General features: G+C 37.0%; 1 protein-coding gene across 2 annotated transcripts in view; it reads right to left on the bottom strand.

Annotated features, from left to right (window-relative positions):
* The window catches only part of LOC129762512 (uncharacterized), a 43,640-nt gene extending 27,958 nt beyond the window's left edge, over window positions 1–15,682 (bottom strand). For both annotated transcript variants that reach the window (XM_055760820.1, XM_055760821.1), the window contains exon 1: window positions 14,898–15,682. In XM_055760820.1, coding sequence (XP_055616795.1) covers window positions 14,898–14,909 — 12 coding nt within the window. In that variant the 5' untranslated portion in view covers window positions 14,910–15,682. The remainder of the gene's footprint in view (window positions 1–14,897) is intronic.
* Window positions 15,683–18,248: the final 2,566 nt, after the last annotated feature.

Raw genomic sequence — 18,248 nt, 5'->3', positions numbered from 1 at the left:
CCTTTCCTTCCTTTGCGGGTAATTCGTCCCCTTGCTATAAATAGTAGAATAAGTTGAAATGTAAATACACTATAGATATACGAATAGATTTATAAATTGAGTGTTCATCAACATTGTTACAATTTCCTTATATCCCATCCTTCTCCTAAAAATATGTCACCCTCCTAAACTCGAGTACACCGCGAGTAATCGGTTTTCCACCTTACTAACCATATATGTAAGAAAATTGTTTATATATATAGTTTTAAAATTATATTTAAGAATTCGGCTCCTTTAAACTTAAGTAACTGAGCCTGTAAAAATAAACGAATTAAAAAAAAAAAAAAAAAAATCTGTTTTAAGTCAAATATGCGCCGTTTTGTTCGATGACTTGTTCCCAACGAGATGCCAACTTCATAATACCCCTGTTATAGAAGCTCGCTTCCTTATTGGCAAAAAACTAGGATAGCCAATTTTCACAGGCCTCTTTTGTGGCTAACTTCTGACTACCTAGCTCGTTCGCCATGGACAAAAACAGGTGGTAGTCACTTGGTGTAAGGTCCGGACTATACGGCGGATGCAAAAGAACCTACCATCCGAGCTCCCGGAGCTTCTGGCGCGTCACCAAAGAAGTGTGTGGCCTGGCGTTGTCCTGATGGAAGACAATGCGGCCTCTGTTTATCAAAGATGGCCTCTTCTTCATGAGTGCTACCTTCAAGCGATCCAGTTGTTGGCAGTACAGGTCCGAATTGAGCGTTTGGCCATAGGGAAGCAGCTTATAATAGATTATTCCTTGACAATCCCACCAAACACACAGCAGAACCTTCCTGGCCGTAAATGAGGGCTTGGCCACCGTCTGAGCCGCTTCAGCGGGCTTCGACCACGACCGTTTGCGCTTCACGTTGTCGTAAGTGACCCACTTTTCATCGCCAGTCACCATCCGCTTCAGAAACGGGTTAGTTGCGATTCAGCAGCGATTCACATGCGTCGATACGGTCAAAGACTATAACTCACGAACGACTTAACCAAACAAAACACTGTCAAGGACTATATTATAGCGCGTAAAAATACCTTTCCAACAAGCTATAGTATGACTCGATACAATGAATACAACTAGAACTACGCGCTTACAACGACACCTCGCGGAAATACCGCAGGACTTTTTTTGACAGCCTAATATTAATTTAATTTAAAAAATATTCTGGCAAACCTTATTTTTATGGTTCTTCTATGCTATGCTAGCTAGCTAGCTAGCTAATGAGTTATTTTGTTATGATTTATGTTGCTTTATTTTATCTTCGCTTATTTTTTGTCGGCCTATTTCCGCCACTTCAGTGCCAACCACCGCCATCAGGGAGGCGACTACACCTGTACTTACCTATCAGACTCAACAACTCATAAGCTGGGCCAACTACTTTTACTTTCATTCCGTTGGAAGTCGTTACCAGAGTTTTTTTGTCTCAGAAAATCCCAACGACGCCAACATCTAGCCGGATAGCAAATATTGACCGGATAGGCCGCATATCCGTTTCATCTCTAGTAACATTGTTTATTTTATAGTTTCTATGTTTGATTTGCTTTATCTCCAAATGGAAGCTCTTCTGAATTTTGTTTTTGAAACATGTTCAAAATTGTGCTAAAAGTTCAAAAAATGCCATAATAATACCAAGTGGAAAGACTGCCCAAGAATATCAGGTTGAAGGCATGCGTATTTCATAAGGGAAATTGTCGTGGACTGTAATATAAAGCAATACGTACATTGCTTTTCCACAAGCTGCTTTTTATAAAAAGAAAACAAAATTGAGATCCAAAATGAAAACTACCAATGCTACCCTATTTTACGGTACTTATTTGTTTGAAAACTTACTAGAAAAATTAATTCGAAATAATTTATACTCCAAAAACAATTTCTGTATTGTTTATTTTTACATCTTAGAAAGTTACGTTATATCGAGTTACGTTATATCGAGGTTGCCTTATATCGAGGTATGACTGTATTTGTCAAGTGTCTCAATAGTTATGGGTTTTTTGAAATAAGAGAAAAGAGAAAAAAATATTTTTCGGTCGATTAACTCCAAAAAATCATAATTCAAATGCGAAAAAAACACCTTTTCGAAAATCAAATACAATCAATAATTACGAAAATCAAATTCAAATTTTTCGCAAGTATAATATTTTTTGAAAAAAGTTGTTGTTGATGATCGGAATCATTTGAAAAAAAGTCATTTTCGGAGAAAAAAAAATTTGGACCACACTAAAATAAAAATGGGTACCCTAATGAAAAGCGTTCAATATAGCATGCATACAGAGCCATACATGGCTCGAAGCGACTGGGAATATAAACACTTCTCGTTATTTTGCGCTACTCTCAAAAGAAACGCTTCTGTTAATATTACTGGCCTCGAAAAAAGTTGCATTACTTTCTCATGCTTGAGATAAGGCAAGCGGCAAGCGAAACCAAATCACATTAAAAATTCCAAAACGACATTTACTTTCTTGGTGAGTAAATAAACGAAATAAACTCTTTCTGATAATCTGAATAACCTCGAAAAGAGTAGCATTGCTTTAATATGATCAAAATTAGCGCAAATCCAATCCTAGTTGAAAGCAGTTTTGCGACTGGCACGCGAACCAAAATAACTCATAATACTCCAGCACGACATTCACGATGGTTCAGATCAGTATTCTCCAAATAATTATTTGGCGCACAACCTTATCGTCTGCTTCGCCATAGTATGAGTTCAATGCATTGATGCAATGTCAAAGGCACCAATGAAGCTCTTATGATGACGGGAAACAAGCGATGTTAACTGCTTCGAGTGGTGCCTAGCTTGATGATTCCCCAATGATTCCCAATTATGTAGTTCAGAACCTTAATGAAACGGCGTCAGTTTGATGTAAAGATTGCAATTTCAGACACATCAGCGAGTGAATAATTTGGTCGCATCCGCAGCTCAACCCGAAACGAAGATACGTGATTGCCTCAGCGAGATCCAATATATATGCTCTAGGCGTTTTTCTTCCTCTTCTTTTATTTGTTCAAGGTGACTTTAAATCATTCCCCTTCGTTGATCCCCGATAAGATCGTTATCGATGGCATGGGTACGGAAGCTCACAAATGAGCAGAACAAATGCATGAGAAAATGGAAATGCTTCTAGTTTTCATCAATTTAAACAGTTTACCCACCAGGGGATTGATCTTTGGGAATTCCGATTCGTTTGGTATATAAATCGTCTAAATCGTCTAGTTATTAACGTTAACTTTATTTCATAAAAAAGTGACCTGTTTTATGTTTTGGCACCCTTAATGAAAGACGTAGTTCTATGTCAAAAATTACTACTAATCTTAACTTTGTTTAAAATCAAGAGAGCACATTCGACAAAGTTTTAGATCGCATAAAAATATGAACTTTTGTCGAAGACACCAACTTTCTATATTTTATACTTTCTGGAATACATGGCATTTTCGGACTCCTGAAAAAGTAATGTTTTACTCGTAACATCTTTGTGTGTAAATTCTCGCGTTTGACGTGTTCTTTACATGTTTCTGAATAGATAAATGATATGAGTAAAACATTAATAGTAATTTTTCAAAAAATAACACGAAAAAGTTATATAAATGATGATGGTCCCACTGTATTCCTCTGAAAAAAAGACGAGTGGGTAATGTCGGGGACATAACCGGAGTGACGTAGGACTATACAAAGGGGACAGCTTTTGCTAAATATATATTTTAAATATTTATTTTTATTTTCTTCTCCTACGTGAATACCTACCTATCTAACTGAAAAATGGATTAGTTTACTGTTTACTCTTTATGAATATGTTGAAGGTTCTGAAAAGAACCTTTGATGTTGTGTTTTTGCGTTTTTTTTACGAACATTCTCAATTTTTTCTCACTATCTTATAGTTGCTTCTTGATAATTTTCTGAAGGCTTTGTACTTATTCAATGTTCAACGCCGGGCATCGTTTGGCGTATGCACATATCGTACAATCAAAATGATGGCTATGATAGGGAATGCATAGTGGTCCTCAGCTCATTCACTATCATATATTTCACTATTGAGCACATTACCGTACCTTAAACTGTGGTTTCGTAAACGAATGAATTGTAAGATTTGTAGTCACCGCAAACAATGTAAATAAAAATGAAATGGAGACGAACTTTACGATCTGTCGAGAAATAGATGAGCTATAAGCGTTCTGAAAAACCAACAGTGAATACAGGGACGGATGACCTTCGGATTAAAGTCCTTTAAAATAAGAACAGAGCAGCAGGAAATACATAGCTCATCATGTTGCTCCTTAGTTATGTTTCTATACAATGCAGATGTAACCTCAGTCAATTTTCAACATCAGTTATCAACCAAAGAAAGCAGTTCTTGCTACCGAAAAAATCGTGAATGCCATCCTGCATGAAGCCACTTTCAATTCGGGAACATGCATGGGTTTGTGAGAACTGAATGATCAACTTAAAAGACCCCAACCACCAAGAAGTTCAAAAACAAGCATAAACAAAATAAATCAGTTCATATTATACATCATATTATGTCACTTCAGAATGCATTGGTATTGTGAATAACTTTTAATAACTCTTCTTTAAAAGGTTTAATGGCCCTGAAAAGCGCCGTGTTTTACGGTGGCTGGTTTTGCCACCAAAGCAGTCTGTATAAACAAACTTTTTCCTTTTTCTACCTGCTGCCGTTTTGCGATTGCGTTTGCCACTCGCTGAAACTAGTTGTTGCCACCGAACCGAATGTGCTCTGTTCTGTAGGCGGGTTTTCTTATTGTCGTGAGCAGCATTGCAAGCCAACTCGAGCACTCCGCCGGCCGAAATTCTATAACCGCTATTAGGTATACTGGTGCTCCGGAACCAATCCGTTGATGCGATGTGATGTGAAACGATGCCATACAACCACACTGATTTACGGTTTGAAAGAGAATGATATATTTTTCAGCGGATCCGCGCGTTTTGTACTTTAGCGGTACACGCTCACAGGATAGAGACAAATCGGCAGACTCAGCCAAAGGGGCGAGTCCAACGAGACGAACGAATGAGCGTTATAAGGCAGCGATGGCAAAAAAATACATTCATTACGATTTGTTCGCTCGTTGGATTCACATGCAGGCTAAAAAGGGTCCGTTTTCAAGATCACAAAATTATCTTTAATCTAAAGAGCTTATTGTTTTGTTATCACTCGATATCTCCATCTTGTTCGGCTAAACCTTTCTGTTTAGCGATTGCGTTTGCCACTCGCCACAGCTTTCACAGTTGGAAAATTTCTTCCCATCCTGCTTGTGACATGTTGTACAGTAAATTACATTTAACGCGACGTGCCGAAGCACCGCTCAGTGTCGCATTGGAGGCGATTTTAACCTGTAATTGAACATTTGCGATGACAGTGGTACAGTGTCGACTTTCAATGTGGGGTCATAATTTGGACCCCGAACTCTATGTTTACAAAAATGTCCAACTAAATATGTCGCATTACAGGTCCGTCAAATTAGCAATATGTCGAGCTAAATGTAAATTACTGTACTTCAAATCTGGAAGCAATTTAAGAATTCTTGAAAATTGAATAATCGAGAAAGTCCCCAACCATCCATAAGCTCAGCACAACTGCCAAATTCTCATACTCATCATATCTTGGCAAACAAATTATGAAAAAATCAATTTGTGTTTTATTATTATTTTGGATAATATTTTAGAATGCATTGAACTGTATTTCGTAAACTCTTTTTTGAAAGGTTTAATGGCACTGATAAGCGCCGTGTTTTATGGAATGGATCCAATTTAGAAAACTTAGTACTCGTGGTTTTGAAAAAAACCATTTCGAACGCCCTCGATGCCGCCTTGTTCTGGATTTGCCACCAAAGCAGTTTGTATAAAGAACAAACTTTTTCTTCTGCTACCTGCTGCCGTTTTGCGATTGCGTTTGCCACTCGCCACTCGCTGCAACTGCCTGTTGTTGTCTTGGTGTCCACGGAACCGATTGTGGTCTGTTCTGAATGCGGGTTTTCTTATCGTCGCGAGCAGCTTTGCCAGCTAACTCGATAACTTCGGCGGCCGAAACTATATATCGCCGGCTAGGTGGACTGGTGCACTGGTACTAACGCGCTCGGCCTAGCTACCCTTGCGGAGCAATTGGCGGATACACCTACGGTGAATTGCAGACCAACACGGTTCGAGCGGGATTTTGCCTTTGCCTTCACTTTTCCTCCTTTGTCATTTCCAGACATGGCTTCTTGTGTTGCTTTGTTGATTTGATGTAATGCGAAACGATGTGGTGTACGGTTTCGATGAGAATGATCGTTACGGCAGCGGAGCGGGGATTTTTAAGCTGACTGGCTGGCTCGAGAATTACGCATGTGTGAGACTGCGACCAATGTTTCGTTCATATTTTTTCTTTTTCCTTTCCAATCATGCTTCATTGTATTTCGCTGCTGCTCTGGTTGCCCGTTTTGGTCGGTACGATTTGAGGAGCACAAAATGGACCAATCAAAAATGGGCACATAGTGCATTTGGACAATACTTGATATTTCACAATTATTCAATTATTTATCTCAAGAAAAATGAAATGTTATTCGTTATGATAGATGTGTAGATATATTTCCTATCAATTGATGCAAAAACCTTTGCGATCTATTGAGAAATGCTCGAGTTATAAGCGTTCTAAATCTTGCATTTTTTCCTACTTGTTCAGTGCCTAGATTTTCATTTCACCCCCTATATCTTCCGGTTAGACGTAGTCCTACGTCAAAAAAATAAATTAATTGAAATGTTTGTATGTATGAGAGAAGACATCTATTTCTTTTTTTTATCTCTTTGGAACCAATGCCAGATGGGAATGCAAGGCTGTTGTACACGACAACGCTATCCACATAGCGTCTGACGCTGTTGCATAAATGCGTGATTATATTACACCTCATTATGAAATGAAGTTGGAAAGTGTTTTCTAAGAGTAAAGATGACAGCATGGAGATATAGATTCATCTTTCTCTGTCTGGGCCGTGTATGTGGCAGAGTATTAGTAAATTTTTAATGCGTGCTTATTTGCAATGTGTCTCTTGTTTCGCTCGCTCATATTGCTGTTATATTGCTATAGCATATATATTATACAAATGACATACCAGTATGGGGGAATAGCACATTTTCTGCTATTTTTAGGCTCATTTAATGTGATAGATCGGGATGCCAAAACATGTGCTAAAAACTAATTTTGGGTGTAGTAGTCAAGAATTTACAAGGGAATTCCCGTTTTATCAGATTCCCGGTCACGGTCTGCAAAGGCGACTAATTCCAGCCCTACATTCAACCTGGAATATAAACGTATCAACCTGAATCTGCCACAACACAGAAAAAATCTCGTTATATTATATGAAAAAGTTATTGTTAGAAAAACACTTTCCCTGTAAAAGTGCGCTTTTTCCGATGTATGGGTGCTTTATTGGAAATTGTAAGGGCTATTCATATATTTTTTTTTCAGATTTAAAAAAAAATCTCATTTTTGACGGAAGTGAATTAAAGTTTTCAAAATACTGTTTTTTATGAATTTTTTCAATTGTTTTATATTTTAAATGAAAACCTGAATGATTTTTTACATTTCATTTACTAATCAATATTCTGTAGGTCTCATAGTTTTTGAGTGAATTTTATAAAAAATGGGTTTTTTCTCATCTTTTTTCGAAAAATCTTGACTTAAAATAAGATCTATAAAATGTTTGTTAGAGAATTAAATTAAAAAAAATTTCCCTAAAAAATCATCAAACAAATTTTAAACAAAAATTCATTGAGAACATTTTTTTGAAAATTAATATACTTTTTTTTCAAGAAGTTTTTTTTCTAAATTCTGAAAAAGAAATAGATGTGGATAGCCATCATAATTCCCAACAAGTCACCCATACATCGGAAGATGGACACTTTTACGAGGAAAGAGTTTTCCCAACAACAACTTTTCCACGTTTTCTTTGACAAATTATTACATATTAATATTAAACTCGTAACATTTAGTATGTATGAATTATCGCGATTTACATGTTCTGCAAACTTTTTTCTATTTAGAAACATGTTAACAACATGTCAAACGCGAGAATTTATACTCAAAAATGTTATGAATAAAACAGGAGTATTAGTAATTCAGGAGTATTTATACAAAAATGCCATGTAATCCAGAAACTATAAAATATAGAAATGTCTTCTACAAAAGTTTATATTTTAATAAAATTTGAAGCTTTATCGAACACGCAATATCACTATCTTGACTCGAAAAAAAATTGGAATAGTTGTAATTTTCTCAAAGAAAATTTGGAAAAGTTGTTGTTAGAAAAACTTTTTTCCTGTAAAAGTACCCATCTTCTGATATATGGGTGACTTATTGAAAATTGTGAGGGCTATTCACATAATTTATTTGATAATTTAAATTTTTTTTCTTGAGAAACGAGTTGGCATGAAAACCATTAATAGTATTAACCCTTTGTGGTCGTTTGTCTGCTCTCAGCCACCACACCAAGCAGCTTTGCTAATTGTATACTTTATTCAACAATGTATCTGCTCACATTTTTAAAACTAATCTCAATGTCTAGTGAACCTTCCCACGAATCGAAACGGTGCTTCTATAAACAATAAATAACGGTAATCAATATAAACAAAAGTTATCACCCATGCTAGAGGAAAAACTCAATACCTCCAAACGCAATAGATTAAATATCCCTCCACTTTTTGCCGTGATCATTTCAAAAGGTATTTATGGTAACCTCAATAAAACATATTAGTTGTAAGAGTAGATATTTCTTCATTAAAGTTTCCGTTTTAATGTTTTATTTCAGATTGTCATAACTTGCAATATTTTTTTTTTGAAATCGTCACTTTTTTTTAAATTGTCAATTGGAACAAATTCAACAATGTTTTCTCCAGGCTTATCATTTGTTAAAAAACCAGTTGAAAATGCTGGAAACGTCCGGTGTAAGGTTTCGAAAACCAATCAAAACTAAGTTTGTGGAGATAGGCAAAAGCCTTTGAAGACTGCGAATGCGAGTTTTAATGAAGTATTGTTATGTTTATATTAAAACTATGTCGAGTAATGCTTGTGGTATTCCAGATATTTTGCGTAGGGAAACATTTCGGTAACACTTCAGAATATGCAATTCGCAATACACGACGTTTGAGAAAGAACTCGATTCGACAAGATTCTATCGATTTACAAAATACGAAAATTTACTCGGAATCGAATTGGCCGTTCGATTCAATTTACATAATAAGGACCAAAATTTCCGATAGATAGTTCTTATTAGTGATGAAACGGATAGTAGCTTTGCCCGATGCTGGATACTGGATATCACGGCAAGCTTCGTGGCCCTATGGCCGGATATTCGGCTCTTTATTTGCAAATACGAAACTGACAGAAACTGCATGCGTGCATGAAGCATATAATGGTTGACAAATGAAAATGAGTCATTTTTCATTTAAAAAATCCATTACTAACGAAATCGTCTGTTATGCGAAAAGATTTTGAATCGGTCGCAGCCGCGTTCTTTACGTTCGGTTGGCATTAATCTCTAAGTAGCACTCCCAATTGACAAGGTTTGCTAGAGTTTATCTTTCAGCTCCTTGCAGTAGTGTTTCCAGTGAAAGGATGTTCCCTGAAACTGGCCTGGTGTATGAGGCAAAACGTAATCGGTCGGTTAGAACATTTATAATAAAAGTAATAGTGTTAGTGAATTGATGATATGAGTTCATATTAACTTAATTTTGGAAAAATATTATTCATTTTGTGTTAATGAGAAATTATTGATTTTTTTTCTAATATCCAGTTACTTTATACACCTTAAGTACACACATAAATGCTTTGTATGTTCATAAATGACAATTGCCCTAAAAGGGGGTCTCCGTAGCCACATTGGTTGCGCGTTCGCTTAGTAAGCGATCGATCGTGAGTTCGAAACTCAGGGCCCTCATTGACCATCTTTGTGTTGTTACAGAATAGCTACGTCCACGCAACAATCATCAGCGATGGAGATCGATCTACGGTCGAAATAAGATCGATTCATCCATACAACTGCTCTGCTCTGCCAGACACATCGGGCTACTGTTCTATAAATAACTCAACAATGATCAAACAACTGTCTCCGCTGTCCGGTGGTCCAACTGGATAATGGAAGAACAGAAATAATACCCTTACGCCTAAATGGCTACTGTGTGAATGTACCATATGTAATGGTATAGAAGGAATACTGGCGAATGGCAACTGTGTAATGTGCTAATTATAGATATGATAACCATGTGACATGTACACGATTAAAATTCGGCTCTGTTACAGCTAAAATGCTAATGAGCCTTAAAAAAATAAATGGGATAAAAAAAAATGCCCTAAAAAAATCAACAATATTGATTGATGAAACAGAGGGCCTGCTCACTAACATCACTGCCACATAGGGGAAGTGGGGGCATAGTGGTCACCCTAAGGAATATGCCCATTTCCAGCGCCCACATACCGATTCAATTCCCGTTCCTCGAAGAATATTATAGTTCAACTCATTGTTCTTCAAGATAGCAAACGGCTTTTACTATAAAAATTCAAAATAGTACACTTTTCATCATTAGAAAAAAGGTGAAAATCGAACTTTTTTTTTTACTTGGAGGTAAAGTGGTCACCTAGTGGGGGCAAAGTGGTCACCCATATCATGTTAAATGGGATAGATTTAAGCGTTTTTTTTCGTCCAAATTTACTAAAATAATTTTTGATATAATAGGTACATGTATGAAATAAGCTTGGCCTATTCACCTAGAGTCTCCATTAAAATTTTCTCTTGCATACAAAAACGTAGTAAGAAACACATAACTTTCCGCATAATGAGGCTTGGTTTAGTTGGAGTGGCATATTTTTCCAGGGTCAAAGCCACAAAAGGAACTTCTTCAAGAGCAGAATGTGATGAGGTATATCAGCTTTAGTAAACAGAACATTGTAAGTTGTTATTACCCTATGACCACTTTGCCCCCAAACATCAAAATGATTTCTATGCTAATTAATCGCTTAGATTAAACAAAATATCTGTTCACCTCTAATAGAATATGTGAACAGTTGTCCAAACTGATGATTTGTCCAATATATTTGAATAAACTAAATTTCACGAGAAATTCCTTAGATATCATGCGCACAGAACTACGGCCGAATGGCTATCGAGAGAGCTATTTCTGTTTTTATTTGTATTTTGACATGCGACAGCTCTACTGAAGTAGAGAGTTCTTCAAACATAGGGTGACTATCAATACGGCATCAAAAGTCAATAGTTATGTTGCCAAACAAGCAGGTGACCACTTTGCCCCCCCTGACCAATTTGCCCCTACTACCCCTACGCCTTCACTTCACGTACACTTCACTTAATCTTCATGTGTCTATCATCATTGTCACGGACAGTTGCGTGTAAAAATAAACTCCGTGAAGTGAGAGTGTTCATTCCCGTTTATAAGAGACATGTCGCTTGCATAATTTCGGGCGTTTAAACGTTATGACGGTTGCATAATATTTGACGTTTGAACGTTATGTAGGTAAAATTGATACAGTGTATGAGATAATAGGCCATTTAATTAAGCATATGTTTTAGAATGACAAGTTCGCGATACCTCGATGATTCGGTATTTCAATGCCAACTATTCGGACACATCCCATGATTCATTTGCTTGGTGCGTTAGTTTGCTGAATCAAATGCTGGTTCAATGATGAGGAGGAATACTTATTTGCTCGTGAATAATGTAGTTGTTGAATCGACATCTCGCATATCGCATTAGAATCATTTTTTTAAGAACCGTTTCTACAATTTTGATGAATAATAATATCCTCTATATTTTAGAAAAAACCGGAATTTATCCACCTCACGATTAGTATAATCTGAGCTACTGAGCTACATATGGGATTCTGAAGTTTAATTCTCTTATCCTTCCCATTCTCATGTAATTTGATATATGGGACATGAGGTTTGATTCAATTATTCAAACAGAAACTGGTCTGCAGCAAAATCTTCATATAAAACATCTGATGGGTTTCAAGGAATTTGCAGAAAACAGAAAGTGATTCAGATTTTCTTGATTATGGAAAAATTATGGAAAAAGATCAGTATCAGTATCTATTACGTAAAAAAACACAAACAATCGTCCTGATTCGGGTCTTGTCCATCTACATTTTCAGTCCTTGATTACATCCCATAAGGTATTTACCGAATCCAAATAAACAAAGTTACGTCCTCTGGATACGCCAGGATTTCGTTCTAAAAATGCCACCAGGCGAATAAATTGCTGTTTGTTTATCTTTTCATACCTAAGAAGCAAGACAAGATTCAAAATTTTAGCAAAAAAGCTGAATAAATACGAAATTAAACTTACTCCATTCCGCGTGACTAGCTTTCACCATCTACACCACAAGTGACAAATATACTTGTTTTTCTCCGTGACATGACAGTATCGTGAAATTCATAATAACACCGAGTTCATCAAGGTGACGGATGAACTCTTCCGGATTCTACACACACGGTGGCAGACGTAATAACGTTGTATACAATTCACTTCGTTTTCACCGTGAAGTGACGTCCGTGATCAGGCCCATAATAATAAAATTAAAAAATAAAAAATAAAAATATAATATTGCTTATCAATTATTTAGCAACCGATAATTTTTTTTTTTTGATAGAATAATTTATCATAATATTTGGTTTGGGAAGGCTGAATTCAATGACTATTGAAACTGAATGAAGACGAAGAAAAAATATTTTCTGGAGTGTTTTCATTGAATTATATATTTTTTGAATAAATGAAAATCAATAACGCCTAAAAATACACAATAGAAAAATTACAGAGCCATGCAGAGTCTGTGATACTGTGCACAGAAGGGTTAAAACATTGTTTAATTGTCTAGTACTACATTCATTTTTAATGATATTTTGATGTAGTCGATGTTGGTAGACCGCAGCCTAACATTCGAACAATTAGTCGCCCGTAATGCCCAAAAGTTTGGCCACCACTGATGTATATGCGCTAGTAATATAAGATCAATTTTTTTAGGAACTTCTGATGTTTTCCTCCAATGGTAAAAATCCTTCCTTGGAGACCGCTCACTCTCGGTGAAATTAGGAAACGTTCACTCTCGCGACTTTCAGAGTACTTCAGGCGTGCCACAAGGAAGCAACGTTGGACCGCTACTCTTCTCGATTTTTGATAATGATGTTTGCCTGATACTTCCCCCAGGATGCAGAATCGTGTACGCCGATGACCTAAAAATGTTTCTTGCCATTCGTTCAGTCGCAGATTGCTCCGAACTGCAGAAATGGATCAACGTTTTCTATGAATGGTGTACTCGAACGCTCTATTCTCGAAACGGCGGTGGTTGTTTGGAGCGCTCACACCGATATTTGGTCCGGACGAATAGAGTCTATTCAGATGAAGTTCATCAGGTTTGCGCTCCGGAATCTTCCATGGACGGACCCGATGGCACTTCCTCCATATGAAAGCCGATGCAAGCTTCTAAACATGGACACACTGGCGAAAAGAAGAGACAATATGCGTGTTTTCTTCGTAGGAAAATTACTTCTTGGGACAATCGATGCACCTAATATTCTAGCGAAACTCAATGTGAATGTTACCTCGAGATTTCTCCGATCTACGACTTTTCTTCGTGTTCCTTTCCACCGGACAGTTTACACAGTCAATTTGCGCACGTGTTTGTATTCTGAGAATCGGCGTAATTTAAAAAATGCCAGGTGCAATGAACTCTTTTCATTTCTCATTGTACTTCCGAGTCACCCGACTCTCAGAATTGGGTGATAATTGTCATATAACTCCGAAGGAAAAAATGTCACTTATACCGACTTGACTCTCAGAATAACCCCCAATTTAATTTGTTAGTTTGTTATTCTAATCATGTAGACCGTGTCGTCAGATGATTATGTTAGTAAATAAATAAAAAAAATATGAGCGGGTGAAACCGGAGACACATTGTAAATAAGCACATATCAAAGCCTTCCGTATAGTTTGCCAAACGAACTAGCCTACGGCTGAAAGACTCTTAAATAAAGACAAAAAAACACGGCCCAGACCGAGAAAGATATAGATTCTCGTCCATGCTCTTCTTTTTACTCTTAGAAAATACTTTTTAACGTCATTTTATAATGAAGTGTAATATTATCACACATTTTTGCAATAGCACCAGTAGCTATGTGGATAGCATGATCGTGTTAAACAGCTGTGCATTCCATCCGGCCTTGGTTCATATATACTTTTTTTTGGTACATCCCAAAATAAATGAAAAAAATAAATAAAAAAGAGATGTCTGCTCCCATACATAACACATTTTGAAGCTTTTGAAACAGATGCTTTTATTAGCTCATTTGACCATTCAGCACACGAAAAAGCATTATTTCTGCCGGAAATGAAATGTTTTCTGCCAACGCTAGTTTGGGTGCAGGACTGGGACTGTTGAGGACTGTTTCGAAAGATATCACGCGAAGGAGAATTATAAAATATTATTTTAATATCAAAACATCACATGTTCAGTTACATACTAAAGTTACATCACAGAAAAAATAAATAAATCTTGTTTATGTTTCATAATCTTACAAGTTATGTATTTTCTACCAATGCCCAAATTTAATACGGCCGCAAAGGATTAACACACGCGTGCATGGAATATGTAAACCTCTGAGAATCGACACATCACTCAAAAATGCTATACATATCCCAGAGCACGTTGATATCTGTAAACATTGCGGAAATATCCCCGGCAGCATGCAGTACCCTTAGTGCAGTGTTTTCTTATTTACGCCAAACCCAGAAGTCCTTGATCTGACAGTCGTCACCGTGCAATCAATTAATCTCACTTCAGCCAAAACTTTGACATGCTCGTGGACACGAGCTCGCGGCACAAGAACTTACCTTGATCTTCATGATTACAAAAGTTTATCCTGCTCTCTGCTTCTGCTGCTGCTCCTGTTTTCGTATTTGGCACACTCACAAATCTCAACGAAACGCTTCAATGGGCAACCATACAGAGTTCAATCTACACCTACTGTCCCGGCTGGTGGTGGCTGGTTATCTATCTGGTTGGCGCGCAAACTGACAACAAACGCTCACTTGAATGCCAGATTAGTTCACACAGGCACGCTATGCTAACTAAAACAATCTAATAAGTACACCCAACCGGTTTCCAGTCAAAACTTCGCGCGCGCGAGAGTTATTATTCAGCGGTCTGAGATTGCTTTATCACCATTCAATTCTCGTGGGACTTTCAAATGACTATTACCCAGCAGAGATACCCTGCGAACCGTTCTCAGGCGGTGGGCAATGGTGCGTTGTTTTGTGTTCTTATATACCAGCCGGCTCGTGTGTTCTATGCGATTGGTGCCAAATTGGGCTCACTGACCATCGCCCTGAGTTAATCCAAGTTGACTTTGGCTAGTCAATTTTTTGTCGCGGTTTTTTGACAGTCTGTGTGTGGCGGCTTCACTTCGATTCACTTCAAAAAAGTCTTTAATCACAGTAGAGCACTTTTCGCAAACGGACTCGATCGATAAGACAGACTTTGGACGTAATTCCACAGGCAACGGTCACTACGAAGATCCGTCACACCCTGTAACTTTACAGCCACAACTCTCGCTCACCAATGACACGCGATGCTAAATGTTCACTCCAGCACGGTAAGTGTTGAAATGGGGTAAAGAACGAATGTTTACCTTCTTTTATAATAAATAACATAAACCTTTGGAGTCGTGACTGGGCTCCACAGCGATCGAGCTTTGAGCATAGTAGATAGCTTACTGGGGCTGAGAGAAGAGAAAATCAACAATGAATGGTAGCGGGGCATTTCGAGACAGATTCATGTACCACGGGTATTTTTATGTGGATGAGAATCGCGTTTGAAATTATATTCGGGAGCAAAGAAAGATATTTAATCGCGTTGCCAAGTTGAAAAAAGGTAGTGCAGTTCGAAGAATTAAGTCTGCTGATCATCAACCCCTAGAGGCCTTCAAGTGTTGTTTGTGTTGTGTGACTGCGTAAAACACGTTTGCTGTCGTCTGCCACCGCTCAGGTTTGTTTGAATTCTTGCAATTGTTAGCTGCTATCAGCGGTTGGTTGAGCGGTGGGAGTGCGAATTTTAAGAGCGCTGATGGTTCATAAATCCGTTAGATTGATGTGTGGTTATGAATTAATTTGTCGGAATTAGTGTGATTATGAATTTTAATGATCGCAAGTATTCTTGTAAGTTGAGATGTATGATTTGATGTTCAGTTTTTGTTAAGAACATAAAGGACTTCATAAGGTTCTCACATACTCTGTATTTGGACTGCTTGAGGCAATGAGACAATTTCTGAATCAACGTTTATTATTGAGAAAATGTTTAAATTACACCCATGACTCTTAACATGGTTTCATTGTTGAATTTTTCTTTTCTTCTTCAGAGCCACTAACGTTCCTAAGGAACTTCGGCGTATCAACGTAAAATACTATTATTAGCGTCATTTATATTAGTTCTTACTTAGTTGAGATTTATTTTGACAAATAACGTGCTGTAATTGTTTTCTTAGTGGCAAGCTCTAGAATTCCTGTGATCACAGTGCAAGTCGGAGCCGGAAGAAATTGCTTCGACCAGAACACCAGGGCCCTGCTACCGACTATCTCTTCCTATGTGTTGATGCAGCTGTCAGTAGGGTTCGAAAATAGCACACGAAGAGGAGAGAAGTTGAGGGCCCTGAGTTATGAGCTGAGGATTGTTCGCTTAGTAGCAGACACCCAACCAATTAAGCTACGAAGACCCCCTTAAAATCACATGTTTTCGAGAAAAATGAATTTTAATTTTCAAAATATTTTTTTCTATGACATTTTTTTCCAAAAAAAATGTTTGATATTTTTCAATGAAAACCTAAATAATTTCCTACATTCCATTCTTTGACTAAAATTGTGTAGATCTGATAGATTTTTTATGATTTTTATGATTTTTTTAAAATTTTGAGCTTTTTTTCCAATTTTTTTTCGAAAAACCTTAATTTAAAAACTATAAGATCTAAAAAAAGTTGGTCAGAGAGTGAAATGTAGGAAATTTTTTAGGCTTTCATTAAAAAATACAAACAATTTTTTTCCAACAAGTCACTCATACATCGGAAGATGGGCACACTTACATGAAAAAGTTTTTCGAACAACAACTGTTTCATGTTTTTCTTTGAAAAACCCCTATCAATGTTTAATTCGTAACATTGTTTTGTATAAACTAGCTGGCCCGGCAAACTTCGTCCCACCCAAAATTTATTTTTCGTTATCACATCCACGTTTTCTTACTAAGCGCTGTTCATGGGTCCAATCGCAGAATTATTCATTGAATGATCTTCTAATCTACCCTTTAAAATAACCTTTTACTATAAAATTCCTAGTACTTCTACCAAAACTCGACATTATAATATCAGATTATTTTCAGACACAATTCTCGTTCAAGATTTTTCAACCACTTGCAAATAACATGTTTCTCCGTTACGTTACATGCCAAATTTGGTTATATTTGCTTGATTAATTCTCGAGTAATGCAGAAATTTGTATTTCATTTGTATGGCATTTGTACGGCAGTATGGAGTGTCTCACTACCGTAAAAACATTTTTTGCAACCTATAATCTCCACATGCCAAATTTGATTTTATTTTTTTGATTAATTCTCGAGTAATGCAGAAATTTGTGTTTCATTTGTATGGCAGCTCCCCCTATAGAGAGGGGGGTGGAGTGTCTCACTACCGTGAAAACGTTTATTGCACCCTATAACCTCCACATGCCAAATTTGGTTTTATTTGTTTGATTAATTCTCGAGTAATGCAGAAATTTGTGTTTCATTTGTATGGCAGCCATGAATGAATGGCAGAATACATGTGTGTTCAAATGTTTCAACGATCTATAAAATTAATTGATTATGATCGTAAAGGATAGATTCCACGTGGATATCGAGCAGATACGTGAAGATTTGACCGTGTATTGCATTGTACCGTGGGAACTTCCCGAACCTGAGTGTGATGTGGAGATGGAGATGAGATCTATGATGTACAGATGGATCGGATCGATCGGATCTCAGGATTCGTCTTTTGCATTCAGAAATCTGATCATTCGTGTTATGAAATGTAGCAACCTTGCCTCGGCGCAAAATAAACTTCAAAATAAGTAATCCGTATTCGTGGAGCAATTTAATCTGTATCAGATTAGCAGACACGAAAATAATTTTAAATTGCTTAAATTTGGATGAAAATAATTACT

Source organism: Toxorhynchites rutilus, chromosome 1 (assembly GCF_029784135.1).
Source record: "Toxorhynchites rutilus septentrionalis strain SRP chromosome 1, ASM2978413v1, whole genome shotgun sequence".
Taxonomy (NCBI): domain Eukaryota; kingdom Metazoa; phylum Arthropoda; class Insecta; order Diptera; family Culicidae; genus Toxorhynchites; species Toxorhynchites rutilus.
Note: the sequence above shows the minus strand (reverse complement) of the source record. Positions and strands in the feature narration are given on the sequence as shown.